General features: G+C 42.4%; 1 protein-coding gene across 1 annotated transcript; it reads right to left on the bottom strand.

Annotated features, from left to right (window-relative positions):
• Positions 1 to 6791: 6791 nt before the first annotated feature.
• On the bottom strand, positions 6792 to 12411 carry LOC124151910 (neuronal acetylcholine receptor subunit beta-3-like). The gene is made up of 5 exons (XM_046524600.2): positions 12373 to 12411; positions 10716 to 10825; positions 9814 to 9993; positions 8180 to 8520; positions 6792 to 7192 (listed from the first exon to the last, which is right to left on the bottom strand). The coding sequence occupies exons 1-5, from the start codon at positions 12409 to 12411 to the stop codon at positions 6792 to 6794; spliced, it is 1071 nt and encodes a 356-aa protein (XP_046380556.2).
• Between the last annotated feature and the right edge of the window lie 6987 nt (positions 12412 to 19398).

The raw sequence follows: 19398 nt of genomic DNA, 5'->3' as shown, positions 1-19398 counted from the left end.
TATGGTGGAACAGCCTCACCTTGACAGTCTTAAGAGCACCGACATCCTCTATGTATCTATGGTGGAACAGCCTCACCTTGACAGTCTTGAGAGCACCACATCCTCTATGTATCTATGGTGGAACAGCCTCACCTTGACAGTCTTGAGAGCACCGACATCCTCTATGTATCTACGGTGGAACAGCCTCACCTTGAGAGTCTTGAGAGCACCGACATCCTCTAAGTATCTATGGTGGAACAGCCTCACCTTGACAGTCTTGAGAGCACCGACATCCTCTATGTATCTATGGTGGAACAGCCTCACCTTGACAGTCTTGAGAGCACCGACATCCTCTATGTATCTATGGTGGAACAGCCTCACCTTGACAGTCTTAAGAGCACCGACATTCTCTGTGTATCTATGGTGGAACAGCCTCACCTTGACAGTCTTGAGAGCACCGACATCCTCTATGTATCTATGGTGGAACAGCTTCACCTTGAGTCTTGAGAGCACCGACATCCTCTATGTATCTATGGTGGAACAGCCTCACCTTGACAGTCTTAAGAGCACCGACATTCTCTGTGTATCTATGGTGGAACAGCCTCACCTTGACAGTCTTGAGAGCACCGACATCCTCTATGTATCTATGGTGGAACAGCCTCACCTTGACAGTCTTGAGAGCACCGACATCCTCTATGTATCTATGGTGGAACAGCCTCACCTTGAGAGTCTTGAGAGCACCGACATCCTCTAAGTATCTATGGTGGAACAGCCTCACCTTGACAGTCTTGAGCGCACCGACATCCTCTATGTATCTATGGTGGAACAGCCTCACCTTGACAGTCTTGAGAGCACCGACATCCTCTATGTATCTATGGTGGAACAGCCTCACCTTGACAGTCTTAAGAGCACCGACATTCTCTGTGTATCTATGGTGGAACAGCCTCACCTTGACAGTCTTGAGAGCACCGACATCCTCTATGTATCTATGGTGGAACAGCTTCACCTTGAGTCTTGAGAGCACCGACATCCTCTATGTATCTATGGTGGAACAGCCTCACCTTGACAGTCTTAAGAGCACCGACATTCTCTGTGTATCTATGGTGGAACAGCCTCACCTTGACAGTCTTGAGAGCACCGACATCCTCTATGTATCTATGGTGGAACAGCCTCACCTTGACAGTCTTGAGAGCACCGACATCCTCTATGTATCTATGGTGGAACAGCCTCACCTTGACAGTCTTGAGAGCACCGACATCCTCTATGTATCTATGGTGGAACAGCCTCACCTTGAGAGTCTTGAGAGCATGGACATCCTCTATGTATCTATGGTGGAACAGCCTCACCTTGAGAGTCTTGAGAGCATGGACATCCTCTATGTATCTATGGTGGAACAGCCTCACCTTGAGAGTCTTGAGAGCATGGACATCCTCTTTGTATCTATGGTGGAACAGCCTCACTTTGAGAGTCTTGAGAGCATGGACATCCTCTTTGTATCTATGGTGGAACAGCCTCACCTTGACAGTCTTGAGAGCACCGACATCCTCTATGTATCTATGGTGGAACAGCCTCACCTTGACAGTCTTGAGGGCACCGACATCCTCTATGTATCTATGGTGGAACAGCCTCACCTTGACAGTCTTAAGAGCACCGACATCCTCTATGTATCTATGGTGGAACAGCCTCACCTTGACAGTCTTGAGAGCACCGACATCCTCTATGTATCTATGGTGGAACAGCTTCACCTGAGTCTTAAGAGCACCGACATCCTCTATGTATCTATGGTGGAACAGCCTCACCTTGACAGTCTTGAGAGCACCGACATCCTCTATGTATCTATGGTGGAACAGCCTCACCTTGACAGTCTTGAGAGCACCGACATCCTCTATGTATCTATGGTGGAACAGTCTCACCTTGACAGTCTTGAGAGCACCGACATCCTCTATGTATCTATGGTGGAACAGCCTCACCTTGACAGTCTTGAGAGCACCGACATCCTCTATGTATCTATGGTGGAACAGCCTCACCTTGACAGTCTTAAGAGCACCGACATCCTCTATGTATCTATGGTGGAACAGTCTCACCTTGACAGTCTTGAGAGCACCGACATCCTCTATGTATCTATGGTGGAACAGCCTCACCTTGACAGTCTTGAGAGCACCGACATCCTCTATGTATCTATGGTGGAACAGCCTCACCTTGACAGTCTTGAGAGCACCGACATCCTCTATGTATCTATGGTGGAACAGCCTCACCTTGAGAGTCTTGAGAGCATGGACATTCTCTGTGTATCTATGGTGGAACAGCCTCACCTTGACAGTCTTGAGAGCACCGACATCCTCTATGTATCTATGGTGGAACAGCTTCACCTTGAGTCTTAAGAGCACCGACATCCTCTATGTATCTATGGTGGAACAGCCTCACCTTGACAGTCTTGAGCGCACCGACATCCTCTATGTATCTATGGTGGAACAGCCTCACCTTGACAGTCTTGAGAGCACCGACATCCTCTATGTATCTATGGTGGAACAGCCTCACCTTGACAGTCTTGAGAGCACCGACATCCTCTATACGTCGTACAAAGAAGTTGTTATCCATTAGAAAGTGTCATGTATTCATGTTCTTCCAACTTCTAAATGCCTATCACAGACATTTCAAGCTTAGTGTACAACGGCTACAACAACATTGCGACAACGCGAACATATGGGAGGCATGGTTGACGTTACAGCGCCATCTGGTGGCTGTGTCACGGACATGCAATAGTCCGACCCTGTGTAGATGAAATAAACACTCAAAATACTGGAATTTCTGTGTAACCGGGGCCGTTCATAAATACCACGGGTCGTTGTATGTAAGGAGGATTTATTGACGACAGTAGTCAGAACAAAAGCCCTGAAACATATGTCAAAATATATACACTCTTCAAAAAAAAAAGAAACGACCAGGTAGTATGTGGTTCAATGACGCTGACTACACACAAAATCCGGTATGTAATTGGATATATGTTATTTGAAAATGTTGGTGGCCTGATTTTCGACAATATCTCACAATATTTTACATGTCATGGAGGAAAACAGTAAAGCAAAATGCACGTGCAAGTTATGGCATTCGTAACTCGTGGTAGTGGCTATAAAAAGGCAAGCATAGGCCAATAATTTGTCATTTAATTGTCAACATTTTTCAAGCCCGAAAGTCCTGGGTTTAATAGCCTCACATCGCATCACAACGGTATTATCACTTTCCGTTTCATTTATTCCTACTTTTATTAAAACTATTGGAATACACATCGGGCTTGCAAATCACTGTTTATAAATTACTCCTTATTTGTATTACAGAACGTAGCTACCTTAATGCCCCATTATAATCATCTTCCGTTTATCAGTCCGATTTGGGAGTTTTTAACTATGTAAATATGCGTATGCATTTCGGCCACTGTTCGTTTATCAGTCCATATTTTGGTATTAACCAGGTAAACATAAGTCGTGCTCCTGCGCAATCTTTCCCTTTGTTCTCTGCAGTCAGCCATTAATCGTACCTTGTGTATTTTAAAGTGCAATCGATGTCCCACCTTCACCCACAACACCACCTTTATTTGCAGGTCATCGATCGCTCCCGGTCTCATTTGATATTCTTCTCATCCGTTTAGGTGATGTCCTCCAACACCAATTAACACATATGTATTTGTGTGTGTGTGTGTGTGTGTGTGTGTGTGTGTGTGTTTATAGGTATGTATGTATGTATGTATGTATGTATGTATGTATGTATGTATGTATGTATGTATGTATGTATGTATGTAGGTAGGTAGGTAGGTATGTAGGTAGGTATGTAGGTAGGTAGGTAGGTATGTATGTATCATGTTATGTTTTACCTCATGCTTTGCAGGTGTTTTGTTTAGTACCACCATGCCATGTACATCATGGTATTCTCGTGGAGCCGGCGGCATCATAACCCTAAAGGGCATGTTTTACCCCAAAATAATCTGTCAATAATTCACAGTTGCTTTGGTCGAGCACACAACTTCAGTCGGCTGTACTCGTTTGTTTGTCGCTACACTGTTATCTGTAGTTAGTTTATACCCGTCGAGGTATCGTTTGTCAGCTACACTGTTATCTGTAGTTAGTTTATACCCGTCCGGGTATCGTTTGTCAGCTACACTGTTATCTGTAGTTTGTTTATACCCGTCGAGGTATCGTTTGTCAGCTACACTGTTATCTGTAGTTAGTTTATACCCGTCGAGGTATTGTTTGTCAGCTACACTGTTATCTGTAGTTAGTTTATACCCGTCGAGGTATTGTTTGTCAGCTACACTGTTATCTGTAGTTAGTTTATACCCGTCGAGGTATTGTTTGTCAGCTACACTGTTATCTGTAGTTAGTTTATACCCGTCGAGGTATTGTTTGTCAGCTACACTGTTATCTGTAGTTAGTTTATACCCGTCGAGGTATTGTTTGTCAGCTACACTGTTATCTGTAGTTAGTTTATACCCGTCGAGGTATTGTTTGACAGCTACACTGTTATTTGTAGCTTGTCTTGCGTCAGACTACAGCCCAGTGAATGCGTAACTCAATTGTCGTCACGTAGCACACCCATAGTTAGCTTACCCATCAGGGTAATTTAGTACCGTTTTATTTCGTCAATAAACAGTGTGCTACAGGCTCAACGAGAATCCCCAATTAAGCCAAATCAGTAAACATTAAATGTAACATTTGCCTCATGTTGTCTTGTCCGAATCAGAGGAGGTAAACTAGGAATTGGGGAAACTGGAGACGAGTGTGGTTTAGCGATGAATAACAATTTCGCAATTTCATTCACCGGCGAGATGGGAGACAACGTATTTATCGTCGTCGAAATGAGCGTTTTGGCCAACACTGTGTACGTGAATTCGACAATTTCGGTGGCGGTAGTGTCATGGATTTGGGGGCCACCATATCATACACCAGAAAATCTGACTCAGGGAAATTTGACAGCAAATCGCTACATGAATCAAATTCTTCAAACTCACCTTCTTCCAATCATTGACCGCCAGAGGAAGCTGTTTCAATAGAACAACTTTCCACCGCACACAGCTCGTGTCACGGCAGACTACCTTCACAATGCCAACATTAACGACCTGCCCTGGCCATCGAGATCTCCAGATCTCAACCCAATCGAACACCTCTGGGATGAACTCGATCGACGTGTACATCGACGTCAGAACACGCCGCAGACACTCCAACAATTGGCCAACGCGTTACAAGCAGAATGGCGTAGAATTCCGCAGGAGAGAATTCGTACACTTATCTAGTCAGTGCCGAGGAGATGCCGAGCCATGATTGCTGCCCGGGGCGATCACACGAGATACTGAATTCAGCGCCCCCTTGTGGCCTTATGAACTGTTTTTAATGCCTTTGTACAACGACAACATGTGACCATCGAGCTCCAATATTTCATTTTTGTATCTTTGATATTAAATTTCATATATCGACTTTATTAGGTACAATAAATGTGCTAAAAACCTACCTTGCGTTTCTTTTTTAGAAGAGTATATACACGTACTATCATCGATGTTTAAGCATATTCTCCATTTAAAAAAAAAAATGAAGCGCATTATGTATATTTTTCATAATGGATAATCGAGGGTGATATTTCTGCAAAACATCTTGTATGTTCAGAGTATTAAATAAAATAAAATTAATGAAATTAACTGTTTCGGAAGAAAATATCTTGACAATAATTTGTCTGCACTGGCTTAGGACCAAATGTAAGGTTAACGGCTGCAAACTGTACAGTTATTGTGACTTATCTGATCAGGAAATGGGTTAACAAGTGGGCAACTTGCATTTGAGTTGCATGTAAACTACATGTAGTTCCCGGATCTTTCAGCGCAACGTCAAAATAGATGCTGTTCAGCGAACCTGAGCCGGATGTGACGTCAGATACAATGAGGGTTATAATGACTCCGAGCTTGCGCATGTTGACGACGTGCTGAGAGAGCCGGGAACCTGCTTCACGTGCCAAGTTCAGGAACCACGGGTAGGAGTGTCAGCAAGGAATCTTTGGTTAAGAAAGTGGTTGTTGCATTGTTTTCACTGTTTTCAAAGAGGTTCATGGCAACATGCACTCTCCTACCCAGAGTTCCATGCGGCCAGTATAGTACCTCTGCCACAGGCCAGCGCCATCTTACACAGTCCATTCATGATATTGCATATACATGTCATCTGTTTCATTATTGACAAGTCTACATATCTAGATAACCATATATCATAGGCTGGTTAACTTTCATTGAGAAAATATCCTAACCCGTGAACAGCTGTTTCCATTTTGCCTAGTCATCCTATGTTTACATTGGTTGTACGGCTCCACGTGCTGTCATCGAAGCCCTAAGGAGAGCTAGCGATACGGTCACTTTGATATGTAAATAAGCATTGTCATGCAACTCACTGTCGCAGTTGTAGTAGCATATCTATATATTAATGCAAAACAATATGTAAAGCGCCCCCAAATACTTGCATTTGTCCGTTCTGTTCTGATTTCTGAAAAAGCGCGTTTGTTTTCAAACACGAAAAAAGTCCGGTCACGTGATATGCAAATTAGCCTGTGGTAGTGGTGTTATGCCGCTGCGCGGGAGTGCGGGCAACATGATGACATATGAAAGCATTGTCGCAAATAATTGAAGATGAAGTCGTGCACTCTTCATGACGCCACTCGCTATTTAATAAAAACGTCATTCCAACAATACAACAATAAGTGAGTTGTGACAAGCTGAGGAAACTACACAAAAGGAATTCACAGGGGATAATCCGTTGTGTCTCGTTGGTTAATCTCTAAATGTTTCAGAGCAGAATCAGCACGGCCAGAAAGGAAACATTGAGGCAGAACATGGTCAGGGTGAAGATCCGTCTGAAGATGACGTCTACTCTCAAAGCCAGCATCTTCCACGACATCTGCTCCACCTTCCTCGACACCTGCTCCACCTTCTGCTCGAGCGACTGCTGACAGCTGACATCCCGGTTTCTGTAACCGATGGCGGAGTCGTATTCCTCCTTGACCTCTGAACTGTCACTTTGTTGGTGTTTGGCCACGTGGTCGGTGCGACATGGACCCAAGTGTAGAATAACTGCCATCAGCCATCTTTGCTTTGGGGTGCTTTCGTCTTGGCGGTAAAGAGATGCCACTGTCGTTGCCAGGGTTACGTTCAGTGTGCACATAGTGAACATGACGACCAAGTACAAGGCTACAAAAAGAACAGAAGGGATTTAACATTCCATTGATGATGATGCATGTATTTTTTGTGAGTATTGATTCACTAGCTTCCAGGATTGTTGAACTGTTGCACACAATGTCATCGGGGACCTTACAAGTCAACACCAGATCAGTGAAACAAGGGGCCTGCTTGAGAGTCAATCTTCACGATGTGTAAGGAAATATATACGAATTTCTTTGTTAGGGAACGAAACCCCACACTGGGCGATGTGGTATGAACGTATATTAATGTTTTTAATTCTAATTTTAATTTTAAGATAATGTGACAAGTCCTTAGTGTGATTCCACCCATCTTAATGTCCGTAGGATTTAAATTAACTCAAGGACTCTGGGTATTATTTAAAATCAATATTTGAAACTGGTGTTACATGGCAGTGTAATATATTGTTAAACAATGATTGTAACTGTATTACATCGTTTCTGTTAAGATTTAATTGTATTGGACACTGATTAGTCGTCAGGAATGTAGTACGACTAATGTAAGCAGTGGTGAAGAATTTATTATATTTAGATGGTCGAATTATCAGTTAACGTCCGGAATAGCATGGATTGATGTCAAGCATTACAGAAACATGTGGAATATTCTGTGATGTTCAAGTAACACTGGACTGATCTGGCACTGTGTGGAAAGTCCTTGAAGCTGCTTAGGCAATATAGGTGGAGCGGGCGCGTGCCTGTCTCATCTCACATTTCATCTGACACTACATCAAGATGCTTCGCATGATCACATTTCCTCCTGGTGTTCATCCTAGGCCCATCCCTGGAGCCTGACCACTGTTGATGCTGGGTGACTATTATTCTTGTCATTATCATTTCCCCTGCTCTGGCATATCAAAGTGTCATTGAATATTGTACTACCACTCGTACCGACACGTAACACCTGTTCTGTAAGCAGAAGAATAGCATTAAAAAACACTCACTCACACACACCCAACCACCCGCCCACCCCCTCACTCACCCATGACGGAAACCTCCTTGGATGTTTCCGGAATGTCATCAGACACGACGGACAACAGGAGAACATAGGACAGCAGGACGGACAGCGCGTAGCTGATCTTCTCGCCGGTGTCGGGAGGGACGTAGAAGACGAGGGTGCTGGCGAAACTCAGCAACATGACGGGGATGAGGGTGCTGACGATGTGGAACAGGGGCTTCCTGGTCAGATGAAGTGTGAATACCGTCTGGTAGGTGTTGTCGGTCTTGGGCCTTCGTTCCGCGTGATGATCGGAGATCCACCATTCACTGCTCTCCAGAAAGTCACCGATGTCGATCGTGTCGCTTGTCAGATGTAACAACAGTCTAGGGATAAACAAGGGATTGAATCAGCGAAAGATGTGAAACCTGGCGTCCATTTTAAAACGCAAGTCCTGTAAGTCCGGTAACCTCGTGGACAGCTTTTCAGCAGAATCCGTCCACCTACTTTACCATCCAAGATGTCAAGGTAATAGGAATCAGATCATTTGTATCAATTTTACATTATGTTCATTTTTATGTAAGAAACATCGTAATCGTGTAAACGTGATAGGTCTTCTTAACTGAATTACCTTTAAACTTGTATACCAATCAGTTAAGCCGTATTCTGGACTGGAGGTGTGTTGCCTGTATCACATTAAGTGATTGTATACGTACTTCATACGTGGCCATAAGTAAGTTCCTAAGACATCACGGCTGTTCGTCAGTGGCGGAAAGCTGGGATAACTTTTACAAGCAAAATATCGAAAAGTATTTGATGGAATTACCTGAGATTTCCAGTATTTAATGAAATGTCCTCGTCCCCGCAACACAGGAGGAAGAAGGAAGAGGCGCTGTATATAATGAGATACTAACTTGGTCCCTCGTCACTTTCTTCTCTTATCAGATCATACTTTGTGTTTATCTCCCCCATACGTATCGCCACTTTATATTCCACTTCTTTCCAAACATTTATTTTCAGATTTCCACTGGTTAGTCCGTATTGAAACATGCAAGGACCCAGCCGTCATGATGGAAATGTCGGGCAATAACCGGCCATAGACAAGTATCTGATGCCTATCATTTCTGCAATTTTCAGTCTTGAATAATCGTCATTTGACAGATTGATAATCATTTTCTTTTGGTCAGGTATAATTTTCCCTGCTACGCGGTGCGATCGCAGAAGAAGACAACAAAATTGTAAACAATGGGGGTTAATCAGTAAACGACGAAGAGGCATACAACACACGTGTTTTGAGGTTCCTGTGAGTTACAGATGTCAAGACCTGTCATGAACCGTTAGAGTCAATAAACAGTTTCTGAGATAATAACGTCAACCCTTTTTGGAACTTACTTATGGCCAGTGTCATTGTTCAATCATTCAGGGGCGGTGGGTGAGTCTTGTGGTTATTGTGTTCGCTCTTCGCGCCAAAGGCCAATGTTCGATTCCCAATTGGGAACAATGCGTAAAGTCCATTGCTGGTGTAACCCTACGTGATAATGGTGGTATATTGCCAAGAACGGCCTAAAACTCCATTCACTCACTCACGGGTTCGTTCACCGTGACGAGATGACGCACAACGACCAGGCAGTACATATTTAGTTCAGGCCCAAACATGAACACTGGAATAAGATCCGTACCCGTCTTCCCAGGAGACCACAGTAATATCGCAGACTTGGTCGTCAAATGGATACGTCAGGATACTGACGTCACAGTACGTTTGATGGACGACGGGGATTTTCCACGTGACGTTCCCGTCGCTCGTGACGTCCAGGGGTACCGCCAAGTCATCCGACCCCATCACACTCATGTGCTCAACTCTGCAGAGACGCGAATTAATGAACTCACGCAGGAAACGGAAAACTTGACAGCAAATATCTTTCAAAAAGAAGCACAATAATGTTACCGAATAATCTGATGTTTCTGGATACAGGAGAAAACTGTAGAAGAACAAGAGGAATTCAGAGCTGAAAATGTTCCACAAATGACAATGTATTTACATTATTACTTTTTGGTGTAAGTTAGATGTTGTGGATTAAACACGACTCTGAGGTTCTGGTTGAAAATGTAAAACCGCGCACTCAAAGTTTTACATTTTCAACCAAAACCGAGGAGGAGTGTCTTGAGTGCAAAACAAATATCAGATACCAAATTGTAAAGCAATACAGTGTGTCGTGGTATAAACGAAATTCGGTCAAAGCATGCGAGAGAAAGACCACATGCAGCATGTACACAACTGAAGTCATGACAAGTAAACTAAAAAGCTCAGATAAGTATTATGTCCTTTTCGGTCCGTGGTGTACCACGTGAGTGGCCCGTACCCTGAGTATTATCAGCTTTTGTCTCGCGACCAACAAACAGTCGGCGTAAACTTGTCAGTATTTGCATTTGCGATGACAAAATCGCGGAAACTGCGTTACAGTTGTTATTCGATGCCGAGGGCCAAAACATGCCATACTCAGAGTCGTCCAATCGCGGCCTACGACACGTCGTTCGCTGCCAGTTTAATCGTTCAGATAGACAGGTTCCCAGTCCAACTCACGTGTTCTGTACAACAACTGTCGGCGTCCACACCTCCGTGCTTTTCACGCGGGCACTGGAGACGCCCCCATACTGATCCGATAGCCAGGACACCCTCCCGTCCCGCCATTGCTGGGACATCCAGTAGGAATACAAGTATAGCCAGTAAGAATACAAGTATAGCTAGTAGGAATACAAGTATAGTCAGCGAAATGTACCTGACACCTGATACCTGTGTGTTTTACAAAATCACATCAAAGTAAAAAAAATCATTACAGATTACGATATTTTAAATTTGAGGAGTTCACAGACCTGAAAATAGGAATTGAGCAATAAACTTACCCAATTTGAACATATACGGCTTTTAAGTGGAAAAAAGTGTGTTTACACGAAAAAAGGGAACGAAGAAGTTATATTATTTATAGAACTGTGTCTGTAGCGGAAACCAAAGAGGGAACTTACGATTGTAAACCAGCCTGACGTCATCAGTGTCTGGGTTCGCATATTCTGTGAAATACAAAACACGTGATCACAGCATCACTGCACGCGGATCATCATCACCTGGATCATCACTGATTTTCAATGATCCATTCATAGGATTTCACCACTTTTCAGCCTTTAATGCCCAGTTGCATCATTTCCGCAGATAACCGAGACTGGTTATTCCGTCGCGTTGACGTTTGTGAGTGAGTGAGTGAGTTAAAATGAAGATAACAGTCCTATACCTGTCACAATGGACAGTAATTATTGGCACGATGTCACAGATTGAATTGACCACTTCAAATATTTAAACATTCAAATCAAAACATCAATATTACATTTCTCTCTATTTTAATAATAAACGCGACAAAACCCTTTCCATAATCATTAGAAATATCTACTACACGCAGTCAGTTGCACGATTCTGACTCAATCAGGTTTCTGAATCACTGTTAAATAGTGATGCCACCATGTGATCGCGAAAAGGTCAGCGTATCCTGCCCCACCGGTGGCACCCGTCACAAACACGTGCAAAGGCAAGTCATTTGTTCAATTGAAAAAAAAGCCGGGAACAGATGGTACAAGTCAAAATAGGGAATTGCATCGAACATTATATTTGTCATTGATGCATCAAATTTGGAAATGTCCTCCATGTCTTCAATAAACCTAAGCAAGCGTCGTATGACGCTCTTTGAAATCTTGGTAGAAAGAGCATGCTTGATTGCAGCTCAGAAGTTGAGAAATGTGACCACCACAGGCTGAGCTGCTGGAATATTGCTCGACATAAAGTAAAAGTTGACTATTGGAAAGTTGAAGTCATCCCTCTTGTCATACAGTCTTGTGGAGAGTGTTTTGTCACTCTGAATCTTTATGCATACATCTAAAAATGAAACAGATGAGGCGGTCTCACTGGTCTCCTGTATTTCTAGTTCAGGTGGGTAAATCGGTGGAAGGGAATTGGCTGGTTTTTTAACGATATCAGATCATCGCTATACCTGAAGCCTAAGTGGTCAAAGTACCTTGTTTTGACTCCGAGAGACAGATTGATTCATGTGCAGAAAGAAACACACCCGCAAGAAGGGGGCGCAATTGGTGCCCATGGGGATGCCTACTTCTTGCCTTAATGTCTTACCCCAAAATGTTACATAGATGTGATCAATTAACACCTGCCACTAGCAGCGACGCCTAGAATACCTTACTTGGTACCGCGGGGACAGCATCTCTGCTTCCTGCGTCATTTAGCAGGATTTACAACATCACTTCAGCTTCTTGTGATTGCTGGCGGTACTAACCACAATATTAAGTTGGTTTGTTGGTTTGTTGTTTAACGCCGCACCCAGCAATATACCAGGTATATGACGGTCTGTAAATAATAGAGTCTGTACCAGACAATCCAGTGATTAATATCATAAGCATTGATCCACGCAATTGGGATCGATGACATGTATCAACCAAGTCAGCGAGCCTGACCACCCGATCCCGTTAGTCGCCTCTCACGGCAAGCATGGGTTGCTGAAGACCTATTCTACCCCGGATCTTACCCCGGATCGTCACGGGTCAAACATTCAAAAGATAACACAAAGCGACAAGATCCTTACTGAACATATCTATTCGATTTTCATAGGATTGGGATGTTCCAAAGTATTGATCTAGACTACCAGTTGTCGGACTTTCATTTTGTGGAAGCCTCGGTGGCTGAGTGGGTTAGATCGCTGACTTTGTGTGCTGGCGATTAGGTGCCTCACTCTGGCAGTATGGTTTCGAATCCCGCACGGGGAAAAAAAGTACGAGAATCTGTACTTTACTAAGAAAGTGTTATCCCAAATATAACATTTCTTACGTTCTTATAATGGCTTTGTGTGAGGTAGAAAAGCAGTGTTAAAATTTAAATCATGTGGAATTCTTTTGGTAAACAAATGTTTCGTAAAGGTGAATAATACTATCCTGAAGTTTTGTGAAATAGAAGATGAAAGTTATGAACTATTTTGTTGCCCATGTTGAGCAGTAGAACATAATTGGTACTTGCAAGAATATAGAGCTAATTTTTATTCTATAGTGGATGCAGCAAAATTATGTACAACTTCAATTTTACAACAACAAAAAACTGCTTAAATTGTCAATAAAACTGTACACTGTTCTTTGCATGAGACAGTGAGTGAGTTGGGTTTTAACAGTGTTCCAGTTACAGCACGGCGTGGTTCTTTGTATGAAACTGGATATTAAGATGCACCTATAAATGTTAGATATACGTAATGTAAGTAGGTAAGGATAAGATATGTGGATGAACAACTTCTATATGACAATTAGGGTCTAACACTGTTATCAAGCGAGTGGTTGTGTAAGAACCTACACCGAAACCTTGTCCTGATTGTAATAAAGAAGTTGGCTATTCATTTATCTTATCCTTACTCAGTACTCCAACTCCTAAATGCCTCTGAGGGATGTTCTATGTAATGTACCATGGGGCAGACGGCTCGGAATTGTGAATCTTTCACGTGCGTGTTGAATTTGGAAGAATGAGAAAACATTAAACACAAGTTTGCTGTGTGTAACCACGTATCAGTGCTTCATCTTGTCCCTTCATCAGGGCACAATAAAGAATTTGTTATTCATAAAAAGTGTCATGTCCTCCCCATATTGCTTTTATCTGTTCGTTTGTGTTCACCACATATACGATACCTAGCCACAGGCAAACGTCTAATGTAGGATTTGACCTTGACTAGGAACCCCAAAATTCATATAAAACAAATATAACAACAAAGTAATATGTAAATAACTTAGGATAAAAAAATCATTATCATTATAAAAAAATACTCGCAAATATTAATTAAAAAAAATATTATTTTAAAACATTAAATAATCTTGTGTTCTCAGAGTAAAGACACATAGCATGTGCACCAGTTTGTGGATGTTGAGTAGGCTGAACCCGACGGCCACGCTGGTGACGTTGGACGGCCTGACCAACACGTCGTTATAGTCGCTCAGGAACGACTTTCGCAGCAGCGACGAGGTCTGGTGGTAGCTGACGTCGCAAGTGCCAGACACGACTGAAATGAATGAATGAATGAATGAATGAATGAATGAAACCAGAAGATCATAGAAAGGCAAATAGATAATTGATTTTCTTATATGATCAGTCGTTAGGAAGTTACTATATTTAGATGCAAGTGTGGTGTTTAAACTACCGGTCCCGTATGCCGCGGACGGTGAATCACGTGAAGTATGTTACCGACTTTATCTGTAATGTTCTAAGTTGCGAGGGCACAGTATGGAACTTTCCGCTAGCTTGTTAGACTGTATAAGAGCACAAACGCATGTTTACGTATCTCTCACGCATTTTGATCACATCGGACTCAGCTTCATGTGAGGATCGCTCATCATCCCTGATTCCCAGCCTAGCCCATCACGGCAGCTTGACCACTGTCACCACTGGGTGAATATGTATTATTATCACTGACTTTTGCTATCACCACTGTCATCATATTATGTATTGGATATTGTGAGTGGGTGAGTTGGGTTTAACGCCGCTTTTAACAGTATTCCAGCTTAATGTAGGAGGAAAGCCCGAAGTGATGCAGGTCTCAGACGTTTACCACTTCGATGAAACCCATGAGCACGGGTATAGTTGCTGACAAACCTAGAAACATAATCGGGGCGAACCGTGATTCGAACCCACAACTCTGCACAGTGTATCGCGGTGGACCAACCGTGCCCCCTTACTGAATATTATACTACCATTGTAAGGTGTACTGCTATTGTTATTGTTGTGCAGTAATTTGTGTTGATTTGTAAACCCAGTTAATTTAGTAATATATTTGTTTGATTATATAACATTTATTGGTTGTTTGTTTCACACTAAGTTCCCTTACGTACATATTTCTCGGTTAACATATTGTTTCAATTTCGGACTCAACACGTAATAAAAAAATGATCGGGCAATAAATATTTACTTTTTATGCAAATTGTGTGAATGGCGAGTGCTGGGGGACACGGCTAGCCCAGTCCTCTAAGGCGCCGCGATTCGCTGTGCAGAGTTGCGTCCCTTGGGCCTTTATTACCCTTAATTGAATAAGTACTAGGGAAAACTGAAGTCATATTATTACCCTCAGTTGAATAAGTACTAGGGAATACTGAAGTCATGTTACCCTTAGTTAAATCAGTACTAAGGAATACTGAAGTTATGTTACCCTTAATTGAATCAGTGCTAGGGAATACTGAAGTCATATTACCCTTAGTTGAATCATTGTTAGGGAATACTGAAGTCACATTACCTTAGATTGGATTAGTGCTGGGGAATAGTGAATTCATTATAACCCTTAGTTAAATCAGTACTAGAGAATACTGAAGTCATATTACCCTTAGTTGAATCAGTGTTAGGGATTACTGAAGTCATATAACCCTCGGATGAATCAGTGCTAGGGAATACTGAAGTCATGTTACCCTTAATTGAATCAGTGTTAGGGATTACTGAAGTCATATAACCCTCGGATGAATCAGTGCTAGGGAATACTGAAGTCATATTACCCTTAGTTGAATCATTGTTAGGGATTACTGAAATCACATTACCCTTGATTGGATCATTGCTGGGGAATAGTGAAGTAACTTTACCCTTAGTTGAATAAGTGCTAGGGAATACTGATGGCATATAACGCTCAGTTGAATCAGTGCTAGGGAATACTGATGTCACATTACCCTCGGATAAATCATTGCTAGGGAATACTGTTGTCACATAGCCCTTAGTTGAATCAGTGCCAGGGAATACTGATGTCACATTACCCTCGGATGAATCATTGCTAGGGAATTCTGATGTCATATAACCCTCAATTGAATCAGTGCTAGGAAATAATGATGCCAAATTACCCTCGGATGAATAATTGCTTGGGAATACTGATGTCATATAACCCTTAGTTTAATCAGTGCTAGGGAATACTGATGTCATATAACCCTCAGTTGAATCAGTGCTAGGGGATACTGAAGTCAAACTACCTTCGGATTAATCAATGCATGGGAATACTGACGTCATATTACCCCGGTTGAATCAGTGTAAAGGAATACTGAAGTCTTACCACCCTTAAATGGATCAGTGCAGGGGAATACTGAATTCACATTACACTTAGTTGAATCATTGTTAGGGAATACTGAAGTCATTTTACCCTTAGTTGAATCAGTGCTAGGGAATACTGAAGTCATATTACCCTCGGATGAATCAGTGCTAGGGAATACTGATGTCACATTACCCTCGGATGAATCAGTGCTAGGGAATACTGAAGTCAAATTACCTTCTGATTAATCAATGCATGGGAATACTGACGTCACATTACCCCGGTTGAATCAGTGTAAAGGAATACTGAAGTCATATTACCCTCGGATGAATCAGTGCTAGGGAATACTGATGTCACATTACCCTCGGATGAATCATTGCTAGGAAATACGAAAGTCATATTACCCTTAGTTGAATCAGTGTTGATGTCACAATACCCTCGGATGAATTATTGCTAGGGAATACTGAAGTCAAATTACCCTCAGATACATCAGGCTAGGGAATTCTGACGTCATATTACCCTCGATTGATCAGCGTACGGGGATAGCTGAAGTCATATCACCCGTAGTTAGATCAGTGATAGGGAATACTGAAGTCATTTATCTTCGGTTAAATCAGTGCTGGGGAATACTGAAGTCATATTACCCCCGGTGTGATCATTGCTAGGGAATACTGACGTCATATTACCCTAAGTTGAATCAGTGCAAGTGAATATTGAAGTCATATTGCCCTTGTTCCGATCAGTGCTAGGGAATACTGAAGTCATATTACCCTAAGTTGAATCAGTGCTGGGGAATGCTGAAGTCATATTACCCTCGGATGAATCATGCGCTTGAGAATATTGATGTCATATTATCCTCGGTTGAATCAGTGCTAGGGAAGACTGAAGTCATATTATCCTCGGTTGAATCAGTGCTGGGGAATACCGAAGTCATATTACCCTCGGTTGGATCAGTGCTAGGGAATACTGAAGTCATATCACCCTCGGATGAATCAGTGCTAGGGAATACTGAAGTCATATCACCCTCGGATGAATCAGTGGTAGAGAATACTGACGTCATATTACCCTCGGTTGGATCGGTGTTCGGCAATACTGAAGTCATCGTACCCTTAGTTGAATCAGTGCTAGGGAACACTGAATTCACATTACCCTTATCGAATCAGTGCTAAGTCATATTACCCTCGGTTGGATCAGAGCCGAGAATACTGACGTCTTATCATACCGAATAATTACATTTTTATAGATACATTATTTTCAACATCATTGTTGAAGCCAACAAGAAGAAAATATATCACGTCGCCAGAAAATTACAGGTCCAGATCATCCACCAAAACTGATTCCATTGATTTGTAATTTGATAGCAGTGGGAATTATATTCCTCCCGAGTATCTTCGAAGGAAAACCAATGACTTGCAGAAGTCTTAAGAATTCAAATACATTACTAAATATAATGTTCGCTTAAAAATAGCATCATCTGCAAAAACGACAACAAAAACACTTTAACTAATGCCGTTGAAATGGATAATTATATCATAAAACACGTAGGGTACTTACACAAATTGATGAAAATCAGTTGGAACATTATTATCTGCACAGTTGCATCTGACTCCTCTGTTCATTAGGACGTTATGCAGATGCACCTCACATGTCAGCGTAGTAAAGCAAGTCTATTGATCTCCAGCACTAGGTCTACCAGGGTCAGAGGCACCGGCTGCCGACACACGTTGCTTGACAGTGATTCCTTTGAGTCGCAATGTATTTTACATGAGTGTTACAGGCTCTAGTGTTTGTTGTTTTCAAGTCCTGTTTAAAGGCTCATTCCATGGGAATGTAAGTGCTATCAATTAGTTGGTCACCCTGTTTCTCCACTGATGTAATATTACCCTCGGTCCGACCAGTGCTAGGGAATACTGAAGTCTCACTACCCTCGGTCCGACCAGTGCTAGGGAATACTGAAGTCTCACTACCCTCGGTCCGCTCAGTGCTAGGGAATATATACTGAAGTCTTACTACCCTCGGTCCGATCTGTGCTAGGGAATAATTACTACCCTCGGTCCGCTCAGTGCTAGGGAATACTGAAGTCTTAATACCCTCGGTCCGCTCAGTGCTAGGGAATACTGAAGTCTAACTACCCTCGGTCCGCTCAGTGCTAGGGAATACTGAAGTCTTACTACCCTCGGTCCGCTCAGTGCTAGGGAATACTGAAGTCTCACTACCCTCGGTCCGCTCAGTGCTAGGGAATACTGAAGTCTTACTACCCTCGGATGAAAGAGTTATTTGGACACCACAGCGACACTGTTTCTCTACACATTCTTAAGAAAGTGTCGCATGACGTTCTTTACAATCTTCGTAGACAGAGCTTGTTTTCAGGTGTAGACACCAAGGGTTTGAGCTGCTCGACTATTGCGCAACATGAAGGAAAGTTGACTGCTGGAAAGTTGAAGTCATGTATCTTGCAATACAGGCTTGTGTAAAGTTTATCACTCTGAATAGTTATGCATAAACGAAAATATGAAATAGATGAGGCGGTGTAACTGATCAAGTTATATTTCTAAAACATTTGGGTTGGTCAGAGGATGGAATTAGCAATTTGACTTTTATTTGACACCAGATAAAATTCTCTGACAATTTTTATAAATTGTATAAATTTCCCTTGTCTCAAATACTTTCTTTTAATATACTCACACGCAAAAGAAACGCAAGTCGAGTATGCAGTATACATTTTATTTATTTTCAACAGTAAAGACAAGAAATACTAATAGGTCAAGATTGACAAAAAATTGACCGAAGACAGTTTAATGGATTAAAAGGCAGATGACATAATTGTTTTTTTCAAATGTTAAGGGCTTACACAGTTTCTGGTCAATACCCAAAATGTCAGTCAATACCTGGTGTGACCACCATTAGCATTGATCACTGCCACACATCTCCTGTACATTGAGTTGATCAGACGATTTGTGAAGGCCCTAGGGATCGTCCTGCACACATCCAGAGCAGCTGTGCGTAGGTCATCGGCAGTTGTAGGGACTGGGCGCACATTGTGCAGACGCCTTTGAACCTCATCCCACAAGTGTTCGATGGGGTTCAGATCAGGAATGAGGGCTGGCCACAGTAAACACGGATGTTGTGTTGTTGCAGAGAGGCCATGGTAGCTCTGGCAACATGGGGACAAGCGCTGGAAAA

This window comes from Haliotis rufescens, unplaced genomic scaffold (genome assembly GCF_023055435.1).
Source record: "Haliotis rufescens isolate VD_foot unplaced genomic scaffold, xgHalRufe1.0.p SCAF_15, whole genome shotgun sequence".
Lineage (NCBI taxonomy): Eukaryota > Metazoa > Mollusca > Gastropoda > Lepetellida > Haliotidae > Haliotis > Haliotis rufescens.
This window is presented reverse-complemented; position numbering and strand designations above follow the sequence as displayed.

Excerpts from the sequence above, each read along its gene's own strand:
- LOC124151910 (XM_046524600.2), bottom strand. The coding sequence starts at position 12,411 with ATGACGCAGGAAGCAGAGATGCTGTCCCCGCGGTACCAA. Across the intron at positions 10,826-12,372 it reads TGCTGTCCCCGCGGTACCAA|CAATGGCGGGACGGGAGGGT; the intron begins GTAAGGTATTCT and ends TGGATGTCCCAG. Across the intron at positions 9,994-10,715 it reads ACAGTTGTTGTACAGAACAC|AGTTGAGCACATGAGTGTGA; the intron begins GTGAGTTGGACT and ends GCGTCTCTGCAG.